Consider the following 21,573-nt stretch of genomic DNA (forward strand, 5'->3'; position numbering starts at 1 on the left):
TTATGAAAACATCAAGACGCCAACACTGCTTTCATTTCGTGTTTTTACTTATTCAGAATATTTCTTTTGTGTTGTTCTCTATAAAGTTTATCTCTCAACTACCGTCTTGACTTGTGAATACATAGAATTAATCTTTGACTTATCAGCCATAAAAGACGAATACGGCCGAACTATTTGTAAACTTTTTTTTAAATGTTATTTTAAGCCCAAAAACAATTTGTCGGGGACATTTAACGTCATCGCGCCGGTAACTCTCACCCGTGTATTATGTCTACGGTCTCACTAGTCCTCCTTACAGCCTCGATGTTTTTCAGTGTTTTTGTAAATATTAGGTTAATTAAAAAAACGTATATCTAGGGTACTGCGAGCTTGACAAAACGTGTGTTTGCCACAGACCTTGTTTTCTGCAATGACCCTAAAGTCCAATGGAAAAATCCCTTAGGCGAATTGGACGCGACTTCCGGTTTGCCCTACAAAAATACGTCATCAGTGTAGTTCTGATGAAACGGAGCAGAGGGACGTGCCGCTGGTGGCATGCACCGAAGACGGACCGAAGCTCCCGCTGTATGAACACAATGATTGACTAAACACATGTGTGAGGTGTGACACGTAACCCACAAAGGATTCTTAGTGATAGGCCTAGAGATTATTTATGTATAACTAAAAATATATTGTCTTCTTAGAATATAAAAAATATTCAGTTTTGAGTTATTAAGGAAGTAAGTTCTGGGGTCATTTTAGGTCAGATCCACAATGGGCCCTACGTGCTTGCTGCTGGTACAGTGCCCTCCTCAACTCCAACAATAACAATGCGGTCTGGCTGTGTTTCACCAGTGATGCTTGCCAAACTCCCCCATCAGAGAGACTGAAATGTGTCATTAGGATACACTACACCTTGGTCAGGTGGTATGCCCCGCAGTCACTGGAGCACAAACAAAGCTGGAGATAACCCGCCTACAACCAACAGCCAAAAAAGGGCTCTGGACACTATGGGATAAGATTGCATGGTTGGTATCAAGTCATTCTGTGGTTCACCCAAGAGTACATTGTCAAAGGTGTCAATTTAAAGGCTTGGTTGCCTTCTGATGCTTATTCATTATTTTTACCTAAATAGTAAATAGTGTTTTGTATTAATATTCAGTGTTTGTGTTTCAAAGTGACATTGCTCCTGAGACTGCTCATTCTACTATTTTTCAGATTCTCAGATGATAAGTCAGGTTGCACATAACTGCGTATTATGCTCTTCTATACTTTTTTTTCTTTATCAGACCACAAACATGAACTATGGTGCATTGATTTCGTGGCTGACGTCAACTTGAGTGTACAAGTGTTTAAAGTTGCATTTGATGACAGCACCTATCAGAGAAGGAGGTTAGTATATGAGACCACAGGAGCAACCAGTAACTTTGCACGGATGGTGACACGATTACTGACCTTCCCTGGAGGAACTAGGACAACTCCTCAACCACCTGTAGCCGTTATTGAATCATGTAATTAAGTGCAGAATCCTTCAACACAGTGGTCAGATTTGGGGTCACTGGGAGTATTGTACACTTTAAACTGAGGAGGCAGGAAAAGTTAGCATCTGTTACACCTCTATGCAAAGATAAAACAAATGTTGCATAATGTTGAGAATGATATTTAAGGTCAATTAATCAATATTTAATTATTGATTCAATTATTATTGAACACATATTGTATTATTTTCATAATTCTGAAAATCAATACATAATTTCCAAACATTAGTAAATGTGATATGTTCCCCACTAATTCACTTAAAACAAAATCTATTTATTTTGTTGTGGACGCTGATACCTCCACCTAATGAGGATGCCACATGCAACACTGACTGGAGCTCTTAAATAATTTAGAGCCTTGTTTCATCGGACACCAGCAACTTTAGACTTTGACGTATGGCTTACAGACTGGCTGTATGTGTAATTGATGAGATGATGAGTTGTACTTTGGCATTCAATAGAAGAATTTGCAATGAATAAAAGTTGCTAAAGCATGCCTCAACTTGGAGAGTAGTGCAACATTATCCATGCTTTTGACACTTGCTCTTTTTAATTTGTTCAGAGATGCATTATGTCCATTTTATAAATCATGTTCTTATTTATTAAAGTAAATTGCCTTCTGCATAAATGTATCAACAGAACTTGTTAAATAAATGTGGCCCTGTTCTTCAACCTTTAGGCTGGCTGCACCTGAGTGTAACTGAAATACATCGATAAATTAGCTCTCGTCACCGTTTTGTGATTCCATGCAGACAGTGTGTCTGAACCGAGACCCAGTTTGGAGATCAGTCCCTTTAAAATATTAAAAGGGAGCATTCTTCCTACTAGGCTGGTCTGACATTTTGTTTACTTCCATGAAATCCTATCACGTGACAAGGCAATGTATCGATTACCTCATGATCCAGTATTTTGTTTTAACAGTGGAGATCTTCAATTTACAGATGAATGGAGACACAGAATGAAGAGCAAAACAGGTTTTTTTTTACATTTATCAGATGATTTCGATTAACTCCAGGTCAGAATAAATGCCAGTGATCAACTACCTTAAATAGTTATTTATAACTAAAGAAAAGACATATTCAATCTCTTTTCATTCTTACAGTCTTTGTAGATTGGCAGATCTGCTCACAGTGACGTCCCTCAGCAGTCCCTAGTTATAGTTACCAGTCTCGGGTTCAACACTCATGCACTATTCATTTGAGTATCAAGTCACTCCTGCCCAACTTCAGTCTTGGACAAACTCAACTCTTTTCTGTACAACTTTACTTTGTAGCTGTATTCATAGCGCTGTGTAAATGTCTAAAATGTTGTCGTAGTGTTTCTTCTATTTCAAAGAAAAAAAGGAAGTGGCTGTGACCCTTACAGGAAACCTCTTGGAGCTACCCAGAGGAGGGAGACTAGAGTTTCATCTTCTTTTATGGTATGTATGTTTCTATAAAAATTAACAATGTGTTCTGAAACATCGTGCTGAGCAAAGATCACATGTAACAAGCAAAAGGTTTGCATTTAGGTCTCAGTGTTTTACAGCATACTTGAAAGACTATAAAGGACTTTGTGACTTCTAGTATTTGCTTCTTTAAATAATTTGTAGGTTATGTTAATTTTATGAATTATCAGTAACTGTATGCTGCAGCGCTTGTAGTTTTTCCTTTTCTTTGCTTTGTTTATTCCAATATTGATTCTTCTTGTCCAAGAAAACACAGACACTTTATAATGTCTTACAACTTTCTTTCAATTTCAGGATATGTGACGTGTTGAGATATGGTGCATATTGTTGATCTGTTTCAGTCAAGAAAAAAAAAAAGCAGAGAACAAATGATTTGTTTATTTATTTGTTTGTCACTTTGACAAAAGTGTCTGCTAACTGAATTGTAGAACTGTAGAATGAAGGGTAGAGTCGAGGTCATTTAAGTTTAACTGGATGATCCCAGACACAGTTAAGAACTTCTGAATGATGCCAGCAAATTGTGAACTTTTTTCATTCAATCTGTAAAATGCAACTAAAGTCCTCTTGCTGATTAATTATTTTAAGTGTATTATTTTTCACAATGCATGTGAAATGAATCCTCTTTAATTGATGCATTAAGGTCAGCTCACTTGAATAATTGAAAGTCCTTTTTGAAGACTCAAAAAGGTGGCAAACAGGCACTGCTTTAGAGAAGAGAGCAGACTGCATGCTGTGTTTCATCATTTCTCTTTAAATATATGGCTGTGAATACATTACATTACATTTGAATAATGTAATGTCTCTTAATAACTCTTCCAATAGCTGGCTCTTATTGAACTTTTTTTTAGGGGCCTCTTCTCTCTGAAAGGTAACATTAGTTATTAATGTTTATACACCTAGTTTTTATTTCTTAAATCAACAGGCTTTCTGGTTCATTTAGATACATTTAACAGGAAACTGTATGTAAAAAGAATGAGATCTGTATGCAAATAAAAAAAGTAAATGTTTGTAATTCATTCAAAATGGTTTGTAAAGCAAACATTTAGATAGTTGTACTGACAGTATTTCTGAAATGTTAAATCCCCTTCTATTTCTTTCACAGAGCACATAAAGAATAGTTTGAGCCATGAAGCGCAGTAAGCACCGTGGACACAAGGAGGACAAACAAGGAGGTATCAGTGACTTAGATGGATGACAGTGGATTTGTTCGTTTAGGCGAGGAAATCAAGGCTGATATTTCAAACCTGTTAACCTACAGCTTTGTTTCAGCCACGACAAACAAACAAAAAGACAAAACAATGATCTAGATGTTCAATATTCAAAGAATACACTAACTTAAATTCAAATGTTCATAATCTTGTGCCTCCACCATGATCATCAGATGAACCAGCTATTCTGGAGACAGAGAACCTGGATCGGGATGGTATGCTCATGGGAGGAGGCCCCGATCCTGACACCATCTCACTGGCATCGGTTACAGCCGTCACCACTAATGTATCAAATAAGAGGCAAGCATAAAAAAAAAAAAAAATTATTTGTATTGCTGTTTTTTTTATAATTGATACAGCCTGAAAATAGACACTTTATTGTGTTACAGATCAAAGCCAGACATCAAGATGGAGCCCAGCTCTGGAAGACCAGTAGATTACCAAGTATGAGGCTTTTGATCAGCCTGTGTTTTGGGGGATTTTTTTTGCATGTGTGGTCAGTCGTTGCCAAAACATTCATTGGAACATATTAAGCCAGTAACTACAATCATTACCTGATCAATTAATTTCAGGTCAGCGTGACGGTGATTGAAGCGAGGCAGCTGATTGGACTGAACATGGATCCGATGGTCTGTGTGGAGATTGGAGAAGATAAAAAGTACACCTCAATGAAGGAGTCAACTAACTGTCCATACTACAATGAAGTGAGTCAGCACTTACAAGAACAACATGAATGTGTCTTATTTTTGTTTGGTAAAAAGGTGACATAATGTTGCAGAATAAAGGGTTGAGGCTAACAGCTTTGTTGCACACTTCCAGTATTTTGTGTTCGACTTCCATGTCCCTCCCGATGTGATGTTCGACAAAATCCTGAAGATCTCTGTAAGTTTATTTCCTAACAGAAAACACATTTGTGTTCCTTCTAAGTTTCTAGACATACAGTATGTACATTATGTTGTGTCCCTGAACCAACCCTTAGGTAATTCACTCCAAAAATCTGCTGCGAAGTGGAACACTGGTGGGAACTTTTAAACTGGATGTTGGGACAATTTACAACCACACTGGTAAAGAAGAGGCAAAGAAACTCTGTGTTGTTTATATATATGTAGCAAATAGTGACATTTTGATTCATTTGATTTCCTATTTGTCTTGCAGATCATCAGTTTTACCACAAGTGGGCTTTGTTGTCAGATCCTGAGGACATCACAGCAGGCTGTAAAGGCTATGTAAAGTGTGATATTGCAGTTGTGGCCAAAGGAGATACAATAAAGACTCCACATAAGGCCAATGAATCGGATGAAGATGACATAGAGGGGTACATTTTAACTGTGCCATTTTACTGTCCTCTAAAAACATCCCTGAGCTGTTAAAGACAACAAGATAGAAGAATTCAACATTGAATGTTTATAGTATCAGAGATGGATTTAAGAGGATGACACTTGCACAAAAGGCTTCAATATCATAAATATCATATGGGGGAAAATGAAGTTTTTCTGACAGACAAACCTGCATGTTATCAGATGGTAGCATCTCCTTTTTCATGTTATTTCATCATATTCTATGTCTCCTCGTTCTTCAGGAATCTTTTAATCCCAGAGGGTGTGCCTGCAGAGCGACAGTGGGCGCGTTATTACCTGAAGATCTACAGAGCCGAGGGACTCCCCAGAATGAACACCAGCATCATGGCCAATGTCAAAAAGGCCTTCATCGGAGAAAATAAGGACTTGGTTGATCCTTATGTCCAAGTACTGTTTGCTGGGCAGAAGGTATGGAGTGACCCTGTTTGTAAAGAGTCATTACCCTTAGCCTGGTCAAAATGAAACATACGCTGACTGTGATATGTCTTTACAGGGGAAAACATCAGTTCAGAAGAGCTGCTATGAGCCCATCTGGAACGAACAAATCGTTTTCACAGAGATGTTCCCGCCGCTTTGCAAGCGCATGAAAATCCAGATCCGAGACTCAGATAAAGTAAATGATGTTGCTATAGGAACACACTTCCTGGACCTGCGCAAGATTTCTAATGATGGAGACAAAGGTAATGTATCATTTGCACTTTTTATTATTATTATTTTTTTCCAATTCAAGGAAGTCTTCTCCAAGCTTGTTGATGTCTCCTTTAATTGCAGAAGATTTTAATTTAGATTTTGAAACAGTTTATAACTAATAAGTATGCTTTTTTTTAAATACCCGTTTAAAAATATGTTTCCATGAAGACACTGAAAATTATCAGATGCTTTTCATATTTTTTCTTTACCTCTCAGGCTTTCTGCCAACATTGGGACCTGCCTGGGTTAACATGTACGGCTCCACTCGTACCTACACCCTGATGGACGAGTACCAGGAGTTAAACGAAGGCCTCGGGGAGGGAGTGTCCTTCAGGGCCCGACTGCTCATCAGCCTTGGCGTAGAGATCCTGGACCCCTCTTCTCCTGACATTACCTGCTCCACAGATGTGCAGCTGGAGGGAGTGCCCAACATCTCAGAGGTGGGTCCCTGCTCGGTCGGGCAGCCATGCAGAGAGAGCCCATTGTTACTCCTGCTGACAGGTCATTGTGCTGCGGCGACTGTGAATTATTAATTGTCTGTATTTAGCCCATCTGGTGCATTATTAACATGCAGATTAGATCAGTGAGACCTCTCTTTGTTCTTAGTCACACAGTATATTCAATTGAGCATAGTTGGACCTTAACCCCTAAATCCTCAGGGATTTGGTTCTCATTGATGGACAGCTGCTATTTCAATGTTTTCTGCACGTCTACATCACTTTAAGCTGATATGTTGTTAAAGTGTGGGAAAAGTCTGGTCCTTGAACATTTTTGAGAATAAAACATGTGAGGAGAGTGAATCAGTTACCACACTTACTCTTATTTGTGTCTTTTACAGACTGCTACTGGGAAGGTTGAGGAGTTTTTCCTCTTTGGGTCTTTCCTTGAAGCCACAATGATTGACCGAAAGATTGGTGATAAGCCCATCAACTTTGAGGTCACCATAGGTATATTCCACCAACTACTGAATTGATGTCTGTATTTCTATTGCTTAGAGATTGGAGAAGGCCCAACATATGAAAGCTGCTTCAGTCTGTTTTAGGAATTTTCAAAAGTTAAACCTTACTGTCGGAAAAAAAAGTAAATCCATGAAGTGTTTCTCAATATTTAATGATTTAGACGAAGTCTGTTCTTTATTATGTACTTTACTTCACATGAAAGCGAGAGCTTTTTAAGATACGAATAGTCGAACGACTGCTATGCACCAGGTTACTATGGAAACGAGATTGATGGGGTTGTCCAGCCAAAAACCAAAGGGAAGAAAAGAGACGGTGACGAAGAGGAAACCGAACTGATCCACAACTCCAGTGAGGAGGAAATGGATGATGACGGGGACCTGACGTCAGTGGCGATTACTCCTCCCATGAAGCCCGTCATCACTGATCGGTTAGAACACAAAACATTATAGAGTGACATCATAATAACAAATATACTGTTATTAAAAAACACTAGACACCAAGTCTGTTTCTTGCATTGTTTTAGGTTTCAAGTGGGATTAAAAATATTGACATCACAGTTTAACTAGCCATTGGATGTTTTTTTTTTATTTATTTATTTTTTTTCAAAAAATAAGATCACATGTTTCCATATTTTCAGAAATTACTTCCACCTGCCGTACTTTGAGAGGAAGCCGTGCATCTACATCAAGAGTTACTGGCAGGATCAGAGAAGGCGGCTGTACAACTCCATCATTATAGACAACATTGCAGATAAACTGGCAAGTCAATAAAGTAAAAAAAAAAAAAGCTCACTATAAACAGATGGTATGCAGCCTTTTGAAGTTATGTTAAACATATTTGACTGCTGTTACAGGAGGATGGATTAAATGATGTGCAAGAGATCATCAAGACGGAGAAGTCGTATCCTGAGCGCAGACTGAGAGGCGTCCTCGAGGAACTCAGCCAGGGCTGCAAGTCTGTAGTCACAAACTTAAACTACAGTTTGTAGCTGAATGGAAATATAGAGACTTGAAAACTAACCTAGATTTCCTTCTTTAGTCAGTTTCTTGCGCTGGCAAACAAGGACCAGAATCAGTCAGGCAGAACCAAACTTGACAGAGAGAGACTGAAGTTGTGCCTGTCAGAAATGGTATATAGAACTAGACAGTGCTTTTTTTCCTTTTTTTAATTGCTATATTTATATTTATCTTTAATGCCTTTAAATGCTGGAACTTCTCCTGGTTTAGGAGAGCATCGGCCAGCAAGCTAAGACCATGAGGACACAGGTGAAGAAAAGCACAGTGAGAGATAAACTCAAACTCGCTCAGAACTTTCTCTCAAAGCTGCGCTTCCTGGCTGATGAAGTAAGTTCGACATCATGATGTTCACCATTTAATATTGATTTTGTTGACTGTTACGTCTTTGTGGTTGTTTCATTTTGCTTATTTCATGTTTACTGTAAGCCATTTGTGTGTCTTTGTTGTAGCCTCAACACAGTGTTCCTGATGTGTTCATTTGGATGATCAGTAACGGGAAGCGCATTGCTTACGCACGCGTTCCTTCCAAAGACATCCTTTATTCCAGTGTAGAGGAGGAGACAGGAAAGGACTGTGGGAAAGTTAAGACAATCTTTCTGAGGGTGAGTAAAGGATGATAAACTACTGAAAGGCAGTTCATCAAGTCATCTATGATGTTCTTATTTTGCACCAAATTTTCTTTAATCTTTTGTAATTTTGCTGTTTTGCCTTTAGAAATAACTTGTTTTTGTCCCTTATAAGATCCCAGGCAAGAAAGGTTTTGGGCCTGCTGGATGGACTGTCCAGTCCAAGTTAGAGATTTATCTGTGGCTGGGTCTGACCAGACAGCGCAAAGACTACCTGAACGGCCTGCCCAATGGATTTGAGGAAAATAAGTTGTCAAAAGGACCCGGTCTGCCATGCTCACCCCCTATCAGCCTCACCTACATGAGTAAGATCCCCAGCTATCAAACATTCCCTTAATATTAACTTCACATCCAATTGAGAAGGCTTCTTTTGGCAGATGAAAAACAGGTGTCATTTAAATGTCAGAAAATTGAGTCATCTTTATCCGTCCGTAGTGAAACAGATCTTCCAGCTAAGGGTCCACATGTACCAAGCTCGCAGCCTGTTTGCTGCTGATAGCACCGGTCTGTCTGACCCCTTTGCAAGAGTCTTCTTCTCAACTCAAAGCCAGGTCACAGAGGTGGGTACACAAATAGGCTTTTAGGAAAGTCAAATATCAGTCTTATGTAGGATTTTATCGAAGACATTTTTTTGTTTGTTTGTTTTTAGTCACCAAGTTTTTTTTTCTCCAGGTGCTGGCTGAAACTCTGTGCCCCACATGGGACCAGCTGTTGGTCTTTGAAAATGTGGAGTTGTTTGGAGAGGCAAGCGAACTGAGAGATGACCCTCCCATAATCGTCATTGAACTCTATGACCAAGACACTGTGGTAAGGGCTGTTTTAAAGGATGACCATAGAGAATAGCGGTGTGAGCAGTCTTCCTCCTCACAGCTTCATCCTTATCACCCTGATTCTTAAAGAGTCTTCTTAAACTTGAAATGTAAACTAAACAGCCACTTAATGAGATGATCATCCTTGTGAGATATGCACTATATGATGTGATTTTTTGTGTGACCTGTACCGGGGATCTCCATGTACTTCATTTTAATGTGAAATCTGTAATGAATTATATTTGAAAGAATGCTTTTGCTGACTGTCTATTTCATATTTGTTCCTGGCAATAACACCTTTGTTTTGGATGACCCTTGGGATAAGTAGAGTGTGGATTCTGATGGTTTGAAATACTGTGGCGTAAAGTTGATTAAAAAGGCATGCAAGAGGTATAAGAGCTGTCCTCGAGGAAAGATGGCATCATCCTGATCGACTTAGACCTGTTGCATTCCTTTTTTTGTGCTTTTTGTATGTGGCTAACCGAGAACTCTCCATAACCACTAACTGCAAGAGAGATTCGATCTCATAACATATTAAAGACACATTAGTCTGTTTTGCAGTTCACTGGTTATCCTAGGGATGTTGCTTTTGTTTATTTTTTTTTCCTTGGGGCTCTTTCTTTTATGTAATCTGCCAAGAAACATGTGCATTCGTACCAGCCATGCTTCTCCCTTTCAATCAGAAAATATAAATGAACAAGTAAGGGCAGAATAATATGAACACTGATGGATTTGATATGGTAGGCCCAAAACATCATTCTTTCAAATATTCAATCCAAATTCATTATTTAGGGGTGTATGGTGCAGGTTTCATTTACATGAATGCTTTCAGGGTAAAGCTGACTTCATGGGCAGAACGTTTGCGAAGCCTATCGTCAAGATGGCCGACGAGCACTACGGTCCACCACGCTTCCCCCCTCAGCTGGAGTACTATCAGATCTACCGTGGGAACTGCACCGCTGGAGAAATGCTGGCAGCCTTTGAACTGCTGCAGGTTAGGCTGTCAGATACAGATTCTCTTTACAGTCAAACTGTCATCCGAAAATACACATTTTCTGACATTGTTTTTTTTTTGTGTGTGATTTTCTGTTAGATTGGCCCCAATGGGAAAGCTGACCTGCCTCCCATAGATGGTCCCACAGATATGGATCGCGGCCCAATCCTCCCCGTACCTCTTGGGATCAGACCAGTGCTCAGCAAATACAGGATTGAGGTGAAGACTTCTGGTTAAGCTCTAAACCTGTTTGACCTGTGTGACATATTCATTCACATCAAAATGCATAAAAGAAAGAAAACGGAAAGTGAAACAAAAACTTCTCCTGATCTCATAGGTTTTGTTCTGGGGCTTGAGGGACTTGAAGAGGGTGAATTTGGCCCAGGTGGATCGCCCACGTGTGGACATTGAATGTGCAGGGAAGGGAGTTCAGTCCGCCCTCATCCCCAACTACAAGAAAAACCCCAACTTCAGCACTCTTGTCAAGTGGTTTGAAGTGGTTCGTCATCACTTTCATTTCTCTACTGATATTTGCAGTTTGTTGTATATTAACATAAAGTCACATCCCATGCATGTTAGAGAAGACTCATTACTTGGTTAATCACTACTAACCTTTAAAAAAAAATTGTCTTATAAATCATGATGGGTTATGTATTTCAGGATTTGCCTGAAAACGAGCTGCTTCACCCTCCACTCAACATCCGTGTGGTGGACTGCAGAGCTTTTGGCCGATATACTCTGGTTGGCTCCAATGCTGTCACCAGCCTGCGGAAATTTATCTACAGACCAATGGACAAGCAGGCCAACAACTGGACCACTACAGGTATGATCTAAAAGCTGGTGTCATATCACACCCAAGTTCATTTTCTTTACATCATTGAAAAGAAAGAATAAGGAAATCAAAAAGAAAAAAAGCAAAGTATGGGTTAACAGTTGCACAACATGCACATTCCACATAAATTACTATGACATCGACAGAAACACTCACATTGTATGTTCATCTTTCAGAGGAAATCATTGTTGTCAACATGGAATCTGAGTCTTCTTTCAAGAAGATGGAAACTGTGGTTAAGCTAGATTCGGTAAGTTTCTGTTTTAAAAAAGGTTATACAACCTTTGTTCCAAGAATTGGACAGACCTTGAACAGTCATTCTAGTATCTAATACAGAGAAGAAAACTCCTCAGATGATGATTATGAAAGTGCACAGACAAAATGTTAGATTGTTTGAAGTTATGAAATGTGTTTTTTTTTCTTTCTAGGGCTCTGATGCTGTGGTCAAAGTTGAGGTAAGCAAAGTGCTATTCTGTGTAATTAATCAAAATAGAAAGGTTTTATGTTGTGGCAAGAAATCCCAAAGCGTTACTGACAACAACTTCAATGGGCTTTTTTTTCTTTTGGAAAAAAAGGATGATGATGATAAGGATGGAAAGGGGAAAAAGAGGAAGAGGAAGAAGGGTGATGAGACTGAAGAGGAGGAACTTGACGAGAGCATGTTGGACTGGTGGTCCAAATATTTTGCCTCCATTGAAACTTTGACAGAGGTGAGTAGCAGGAAAAGAATGTGGAGTCTTTTTTGAATTATTTGACATTTCTAGCAGGGTCAATTTGCATTATATCCTAAAACAAAATCACTACCTAGATTTTGTGACCAACTCCACAAAATAATATGATTGGAACTGGATTTTGTTTTGCTTTTGATAAATTCGAATGAAAAAGGATCTCCTGTTCTGACAGGCTCTAAAAGCTCAAGAAGCAGCTCTTTCAGATACAGAGGAAAAAGACGACATGGACGTAGCAGATGGCGGAGGTAAGACCCGTATACACACGTGTGCCATTCAGTTTAAAAGTTTGATAGCATCAAGCATGCTTTCTTCTGTCAGTCTTTAACCAAGTAGTAGCTCTAGTTCATACTCCTTCTCTTGATGTGTTGGAGTTGCAAAATCTGGGTTGTTATAGATATCATGAAATGTCACAAAAACAGAGAAGAGAACTATAAGAGAATTTCCCTCAGTTACTTTTTTTTGTTGTTCATGCATGTTTGTTTATCTGTTATAAGGTTACTAACTCTTGTTGTTTCCTTTTACAGTGCACTTAGCGTCAGTAGTTCACGAATGCCTCCGCGTAGATGATGACATGAATCCAGATTTACAGTCTTGGGACAACCGCTTTTTCCCTCCCATACATGCATATTCGACGTATGCTTGCCATGAAAGTTGTCAGTGAATCCAAATATGATGGAAATGTTAAATGATGAGAAAAAAAATCCTCAACATGTGTAATTCTATGCTGTGTCGACCAGGCATCACTTTATTTACTCTAAAACATATGACAGAATATTGACAATAGATGTTATGATGCATTTTACTGCACATAGACTTGGACCAGTTAGGTAGTGAGCTTGTCTTCTTAAACGAGCTTTGCAGAGACCACACAGCTTCCAGGAGGATCATTCAAAAACCAAGTATCCCACTGAACTGTATACACTAATGGTATACAATTCAATGGTGTGCTTGTACACAGTAACGGCTGGTTTTGGCAACTTTCATGTGGAATTCATGTCTCGAGTGCTCTGCTCCTCCAATCCCAACCCCACTCCCCCTTCTTCACTCCGTTCTCACCGCTAACCTGTACTCAGAAATCAAACCTGATGACTCTCCTGTAAAAGGCACCAAGAGAGGAAAAGGCAAGAAGGAAAAGAAGAGGCAGTTGGATCCATTTGAGAAGAAGAAGCCAAAGCTGGATGAGCTGAAGGTACTGAAACAGCCCTTACACTGCAGTTGAGCTAGCATCCTCAACTAAACTGTAGGTTGTATGTGAAGAGAAAGAACAGGTTTAAGTTTTACCTGGAAAAGTTTTAATAATTTAAAACCAAATTAATGGATTATGGTTTTTTTTCTTACAAAAGGTGTACCCTAAAGAGCTGGAGAGAGAATTTGACAACTTTGAGGACTGGCTCCACAGTTTCAACCTCTTCAGGGGAAAAGGCGGCGATGATGATGACCAAAATGTGACAGATGAGGACAGAATTGTTGGAAAATTCAAAGTAAGAACACACTTTTTTTGTTTTTCATAAAAAAAAACACAGAAAAGGATGAAGTATAATTTAAAAAAAAAAGCTTTTTGTAGGTCACTCTTTTGTTTCAATAACACATAAGAGAAGTGCAGACCTTACAGAATGCTTTGAATGTTATGCAGCAACTTTTAGTCTGCATGTTTGTCCCAGTAATTTGTGTTGTATCAGTTTCATTTGTTTCACTCTGTTCCTTTTAGGGCTCAATGTGTATGTACAAAGTGTCGGACGACATGCAAAGAGACATGAGCTTTGACTCCAACATGGGAATGTTTCAGAACATTCCTCACAATGACCCCATAAACATCCTCGTCCGCATCTATGTTATCAGAGTATGTTATTTCTCTTTCATTTAAGTGTATTTTGATTATAAAACAGGTGTAAATATCTCAGTTGAGTCCAATAATAGCTATTTCATTATATTTAAATATCCTCACTTTTTGGTATAGGCAACTGATCTGCATCCTGCTGATATCAATGGGAAAGCTGATCCATACATTGCAATCAAACTGGGCAAGACAGAAATCAAAGACAAAGAGAACTACATCTCAAAACAGCTGAATCCTTTGTTTGGAAAGTAAGAACAATTACTTCTTCATAACACAGAAATCATTTCTGATAAAATCATGTGTCTGCAATAACTGTTAATGTATCAAGTCACTGCATATAGCTGTTTCATTGATACACACTGCTGTCACCTCAGAAACTGTTAATAACTTGCTGAGTCATTCTTAGTGTTCACTGTGCAATCTTTTTCTTTTATTATTTAGATAGCCATATATACAGTATTATTGTTACACAGCTTCTCCAGACTTTTATTGCTGCTTATCCACCGATTCACCCATCCATCCATCCATTCACCCATCCATCCATCCATTCATCCATCTATTCATCCATCCATAAGATAAGATAAGATAATCATCTCGCAAGCGGAGAAATGTACATTGTTACAGCAGCAAATCAGGATAGCAGAAGAAAATCAAACAATCATCCATCCATCCTTAAACCCATATATTTATCCATCCATCCATCCATTCATTCATTCATTCATCCATCCATCCATCCATCTATCGATTCATCCCGCTATCCCTCCATACATTCCATATTAGTGTTTCATCAATCTATCAATCATTCTGTCTATCTTTCTATACCTTTTCTTAAAGATCCTTTGACGTGGAGGCAACGTTCCCAATGGATTCAACTCTCACTGTGTCCATTTACGACTGGGACCTTGTGGGAACTGATGATCTGATTGGAGAAACCAAAGTTGACCTCGAGAACCGTTTCTACAGCAAACACAGAGCCACATGTGGTATCACCTGTAACTACGCCATGTAAGAACCAAAGATAAAATTCCCTGATGCTGTGTGGTAGTGGGCGGAAGAATTGTTACTTTTTAATTATTCATTACAAGATAAGTGAAGCATAGTGATGACTCAGGTAGTATTAGAAACTTGAATCATACAGTTTTTAAAATACTTTCATTTCAACAGTTGTTGCCGTTCACAAAATGTACTTTATTGTAGTCCTTACATATTTCACGAGAGAGTTGTGTTTTTATCACATCATTTAAAAAGATCAAACATTCATAAATTGAGTAATTTTTCGTGTAACTTTAGCTGCTCTTTCTTTTTTTTAATCTTAGCCACGGTTACAATGTTTGGCGAGACCCAATGAAGCCATCGCAGGTCCTGGCTAAGCTGTGTAAGGATGGCAAACTGGATGGGCCTCACTACGGCCCTGGAGGAAGAGTGAAGGTGGAGAACCGTGTCTTCATGGCACCAACTGAGATAGAGGATGAAAATGGTACATGTTAATGTCAACTGCACTCTCTTGTCTGAATTAAACTTATTTCCGACCGATAAGCGCATGGTTTTACGACCATGCTTTTGGTTTTAGGTTAGTTTGAAACCAGGTGAATGATTGGTTGATGTCTGTCAGGTCTGAAGAAGCAGACGGATGAACATTTGGCTCTGACTGTGTTGAACCACTGGGAGGAAATCCCTCGAGTTGGCTGCAAACTGGTCCCAGAACACGTGGAAACCAGACCACTGCTCCACCCAGATAAACCTGGGATTGAACAAGTAATGTCACTTCTGGCCCTACTTCTGCAAACTACAACTCAAAAACAAGACTTGTCATACAGTACAGTGTTACTGAATTCATTGTATTCCATTGTTTTTAAGGGGAGAATTGAGATGTGGGTGGATATGTTCCCTAAAGATATGACTGCACCTGGCCCCGCCCTTGACATTTCACCACGGAAACCAAAGAAGTATGTTTTTTTGTTTAGGGGCATGTCAGCTTTTATGCGCATGACAATATATATTGTTCATCATAAATATGTTCTTTTTTGCTTGTGTCCAGGTTTGAACTGCGAGTGATCATTTGGAACACAGATGAGGTTGTTCTGGAGGATGACGATATCTTTACTGGGGAGAAATCAAGTGACATCTTTGTGCGAGGGTAATTATTAGCCTTGTGTGTTTTCAATTGGATTATTATGCTAACTTCCATTTGTTTTGCGATATTTTTCTGCAGGTTTTGAGATGAATGAAAACAACAAATTAAAAGCCATGTTCACTTTGTTGAATATGTTGACACTCTTCCCTCTAACAGCTGGTTGAAGGGGCAGCAGGAGGACAAGCAGGACACAGATGTCCATTATCACTCCATTACCGGGGAGGGCAACTTCAACTGGCGCTTCGTCTACCCCTTTGACTACCTCATGGCTGAGGAGAAAATCGTCATCTCAAAGAAGGAGTCCATGTTCGCCTGGGATGAAACCGAATACAAGATCCCTGCTCGTCTGAATCTGCAAGTGTGGGACGCTGACCATTTCTCTGCTGATGACTTCTTAGGTATAGAAAATAAACATTAAAACATCTGGTTTATGAAATAAACACCAGATTGGTGATTTGATCTTCTACAGATGCTGTTTAATAACTATTTTTCTTTCTCTAAAGATGATGCCAATCATGTACCCGGGTAAACTAATGTCTCTTCATAGGTGCAATTGAGCTGGACCTGAACCGCTTTCCACGTGGTGCCAAGACAGCCAAGCAGTGCACCATCGAGATGGTGACGAATGAAACAGAGATGCCCGTGGTCTCCATCTTCAAACAGAAGAGGATTAAAGGCTGGTGGCCATTTGTAGCCAGAAATGAAGAGGACGAGTTTGAACTCACGGTAGGTCATAGTAACCTATAATGTTGGTCTTGACTGTCACAACTCAAACTAAAAAGTTTGCGTCTTGACTGAGAGTGCCTATTTTGTCCTATTAGGGCAAAGTGGAAGCAGAGCTGCACCTTCTGACGGGAGAGGAGGCAGAGAAAAGCCCCGCTGGTGAAGGACGAAATGAACCAGAGCCACTTGAAAAGCCCAAGTACGAAGGATTAACTGTTACCACTTTATTGTCCAAAATTCTATTACTGAGAACCTTTTTGGTCTTTCTTTCTGCGTTATACTACGTACACACCACAGTTAACATGCATTTAGGAGAAAGGAATTGCTAAAACTCCAGCACAACTAAAAGTTTAAACCAAAATTAACTGGCCAAAATAAGAAACTTTACACTATCATGATTTAAATTATAATAAACATACAAATAAACAAGAAGCTAAATCATCCATAAACAGAAAATGTTCATAACTCCAACATGAAACTGGCATAAATACATCATAAAGTTAATAATCACTTCAAAACATGATAAACCAAAATTACCAAATTTCCTGAGATGAGTAAAGACATTTTTACGTATTTACTTCGACCGAGTTCTGGACTTAAACCTAGGATCTTCTTTCTTTAAATGGTAAGTTGCTGTTTCCCCTTTGTCTACCTAGAATCATCTTTAGATTCTCAAGATACTTTAAATACATTCTTTGACTTGCTCTTTGCTTTGTCACAGTTAAAGTAATGTAATTTATATTCACATTGAAGCTTAGAACGAGAGCAGTAAAGCAGAATGGTCCATAATGCTACAAATCTGAACGTATGCGTTTTTGTCCTTCCAGCCGTCCTGACACCAGCCTTCTGTGGTTCCTCACTCCGTTCAAAGCCATTAAACACTTGGTCTGCAACCAGTACAAGTGGCTGGCCATCAAGATTGTCACTGCTCTCCTGCTGCTGGCCATGCTGGCTCTTTTCCTCTACAGCATGCCTGGTTACATGGTCAAGAAAATGCTGGGAGCTTGAGATGTTTGCCAAGACATCTCTGCAGAAGGTTCCACATTTTCACTAACCAGATGGCTTCTTACTCTCTCCTCTTCGACATCTTATCAGCCGTCTCAATCACTGCATTTTAAAAAACTAAAACGGAAAAATAAGAAGAAGACCATGTGTCCTCAAAAGCAAACATGATGTATGCTACACTCTTAAAAATGACTAAAGCATGAAATCATTCCTCCTCTTCCCTTTTGGCTGTGATTTGATGATGAATATTGCTTCTAACGGAAAAAAAGAAAAGTGGTGCAATATCTAAAGTACTGTCCCTGAGCAAAGACATTTTTTCAGTCAAAGTTCAAGTTGAAAGGGCTTAAGGATTTTATTTAGCCAAGCAAGTAATTTGCCTTTCATCAAAAAGAAATCGCCTCTTTGTTTTGCTTTCCTACTTTCTTCATGAGGCAAAATGCATTGTACTGTAACAATTTAGGAAAATTTGCACTAAAAACACAGGAAGATTCCCACTTATAAACATGTACCTTTATTATAAGTTCACCTTGCTCTGTATTAGATCTTGTTGTCTTTCCCATTTACTAACTCTGGTTACATTTTTGTGCTCCACCAGCCGCCCTGACATCGCCCTCCTCTGGTTCCTGATCCCTTTCAAAGCTGTAAAAAACCTGATGTGTAACCAGTACAGGTGGCTGACCATCAAGATCGTCACTGCCCTCCTTCTACTCGCCATCCTGGGTCTTTTCCTTTACAACATGCCAGGTTACATGGTGAAGAAGATGCTGGGAGTCTGAGTTAAAACCAGCAGAGGATTACTTTTTAAATGGGGGAGCATTAGTTATTAATTCAAATGCACTGTACTCCCTAATAAACATAGAGTACACCCATCATACGTTATTTATATTCTCTTATGTGTACAAATGTGTTGGTGTGTAAACTTTGCTTTTTTTGTTTCTTGACATTTTGACTAACCTTTCGAGACCTGAGACCATCTGATGGAGAATATCAAAGTTTTATTGTTAATAAAGTGAGATTTTTTTTAGAATAGTTAGTTTGTGTTGGAGTTAAGATTTGTTCTGGTTAAATAATGATTCTTCATGTAGTCTGTGTCTTTGTATGATATTTCAAACTAAATAAATTGACTTTTAAACCAATCCTGTCGTCTTGTCAGCTGCTGTGTTTTTTTTTGGTCCTAAATGAAAAGGACCTCACATGAGTCACAATGTTGTCATCAGTATAACTCGGTCTGCTTTGTTAATTTAAAGTTATACAATTTAATAGGAGTCCTTATAGAATTTCACAAGCAAACGTACTAAATAGCTGATAATTAAACATTGCGTTACATCCTGACAATCCCTTTTATTGTTCTTAACAACTTTAAAGGTTACAGCTCACTTCAATGGAATATTTCCCTCTTTCAGATGTGATAATATCCCCACACAAAAGCACTCTGTTAGAAGTTTATTGAAGCAACAAATTAATTGACAACTTGACCTCAAGTCGTAGCAATACTCATTCCATCACTTATGAAACACAGACTTTGAATTGTTCCATTGATGTCTTCGTAAAAATTGTCATATTTTCTAACATCCTGTCTCTGTGCTCCAACAGCCGCCCTGACATCGCCCTCCTCTGGTTCCTGATCCCTTTCAAAGCTGCGAAACACCTGATTTGTGACCAGTACAGGTGGCTGACCATCAAGATCGTCACTGCTCTCCTTCTGCTCGCCATCCTGGGTCTTTTCCTGTACAACATGCCGGGTTACATGGTGAAGAAGATGCTGGGGGCTTGAGGCATCTGCTTTTTTTTTCTTATTCAAACAAACAAGAGAATTGAAAGCATTTCACTAAGTTGTGTTATTGAACAAGTTTTGTTTTTCCATTTGCAAAAGGCATCATCAAGTAGATAATAAACATTCGTATAGCATTTAGTATAGACTTTGGTATGCATTGTGCAAACTTATTCTCATATTGACATGTACTTGCTGAAATACATAACTGCAATGTTGTGGTGCAAATGTGTTATGTCAAAATGATGGATGGTTTTATTTAATTTTATCATTGTAGTTTTTTTTGTTGTTGTGGTTGCTAAAGGTAGGGCTTCTTTGTGGTTATTTATTAGCTCTCAGGTTTGCTGTATTTTTTCAAACTTTTGATTTTGTGAATAAGTGACAATAAAATAGATTCCTAATCTCAAGTTATTTGTTCAAAAATGTTGTTTTTTTTCAATGCAGAAACAGCAAAACTATATGTACTATTATTCGGTGACTACTACTTTATAGTTTTTTTTTTGGCTGAGTCGCTAACTTTGAAGAGTTGTTCTTTTTGACCAAAAAAAAAACATCATTACTGTGGCAGCTTTCGAATTTAATAGATTATTATTAGTCTACATCCTCCATGATTTGCTGCCCAGCTGTCTCAACTTTTAACCAGCGTTTAATGGTTTCAACACACGTGGTGCAGTGCCGCCACCTGCTGGTCTTTTACGGCATAACGCCTGCTGCTGCTCTGCTAATCATTGTTTTTATCTGTTGCATTACTCCATCAGCAGTGATTGTGTAAACTTTGAAGGACGGTGGAGCTTCAAGTGGACACCTGAATTGCAAGTTTATCATCGAGCAAATTTCTTCATCTTTTTACTTTTTGTATTGCACCAGAACAAGTTGCTTGTCGACGTTACAGAAAGTAACCTACGCACAGTGACAGAAGCCTGGTCATTTTGAAGAGACAGTGAGTACAGAGGTTTTTAGTCAATATTAAAAGTGTCTTTAAACATTATTGCCTTGTAAGATATAACTGTAAACATTTACCGACACGACAGTCAATTTTCTACTGGATAACAGACACTCTACTACTGCCAGCACTTACACCTATAGGCCTATCAATAGTCTATGCTATCAATTGACAATTAATTTAAAACCGAAAGTAACACGTTAATTCTGGTGTGTTTTACGGACACGCTCATAAGGTCCGAGGATCGATTCCCATCATCGGCAGAGATGAGGTTTATTATAAAGTGCAGGATAAATGTTCATGTGTTGAATGTTGTTATACTAAGACTTAAAGGCACGAAAATGAGTCAAAATAAAGCAGCTGACTGACTTGATACTGATCTAGCTTTTAGGAGGTACAGGCGGAATTTCAAGCTGTTTTAGTTAGAATATAAAGAAAAAATACACATTTACTACTTTATAAATGAAATGCTAAGTAGCCTACTTGTTCTTGAGATAGAGTTGTGTGAAAAGGGCTATATTCCTATATTTTGTATGAATTTAATTCTGTTTTTAACACAGCATAACGTCATGTTATTTCTCTAGTTGCAACCAAGAAACGACACAATGTAAAATTAGTTGTCTTTAAATGTTCTGTTGAGAAAGGTTTTTTTTCTTGAAAACTCTCAAAAATTTAAATAGCTATGTAAGGTTTGTGGAGTCGAAGTTTGAAGTGGGATAAAAAATAGGCTACGTAAGATAGGCCTACAACAACGAGTTTTAAAACGATGCTATGAGTACGTGCATCATTGCTACCAGAGCTAAAGTTAAGAAAAAGGAAAAAGTCTGTCGCCCGAACAGGGACTTGAACCCTGGACCCTCAGATTAAAAGTCTGATGCTCTACCGACTGAGCTATCCGGGCTCTTTTCGGTGTTATCAAGAGTTTCTATAAAATCATAGAAATGCGTGTTTTTGCTCGTTCATGTTTTTACAT

General features: G+C 38.7%; 1 protein-coding gene across 1 annotated transcript; it reads left to right on the top strand.

Moving 5' to 3' along the window:
• Nucleotides 1-754: 754 nt before the first annotated feature.
• Nucleotides 755-20,309, top strand: LOC306840107 (otoferlin-like). The gene is made up of 43 exons (XM_079369176.1): nt 755-1,007; nt 2,883-2,937; nt 4,067-4,136; nt 4,346-4,472; nt 4,562-4,616; nt 4,745-4,876; nt 4,992-5,054; nt 5,152-5,236; nt 5,328-5,487; nt 5,752-5,938; nt 6,024-6,210; nt 6,437-6,660; nt 7,059-7,167; nt 7,429-7,606; nt 7,817-7,937; nt 8,033-8,133; nt 8,218-8,308; nt 8,406-8,522; nt 8,645-8,797; nt 8,937-9,126; nt 9,257-9,381; nt 9,494-9,628; nt 10,463-10,624; nt 10,724-10,843; nt 10,962-11,123; nt 11,285-11,447; nt 11,633-11,706; nt 11,885-11,911; nt 12,032-12,166; nt 12,360-12,432; nt 13,261-13,376; nt 13,531-13,668; nt 13,896-14,027; nt 14,145-14,272; nt 14,859-15,029; nt 15,341-15,501; nt 15,637-15,779; nt 15,882-15,970; nt 16,063-16,161; nt 16,315-16,556; nt 16,706-16,884; nt 16,980-17,080; nt 19,480-20,309. Exons 3-43 carry the CDS (start codon nt 4,091-4,093, stop codon nt 19,658-19,660), a joined length of 5,382 nt encoding a protein of 1,793 aa, XP_079225302.1. The 5' UTR covers nt 755-1,007; nt 2,883-2,937; nt 4,067-4,090; the 3' UTR covers nt 19,661-20,309.
• Nucleotides 20,310-21,573: the final 1,264 nt, after the last annotated feature.

Source organism: Symphodus melops (genome assembly GCF_947650265.1).
Source record: "Symphodus melops genome assembly, chromosome: 19".
NCBI classification, from domain to species: Eukaryota; Metazoa; Chordata; class Actinopteri; order Labriformes; family Labridae; genus Symphodus; species Symphodus melops.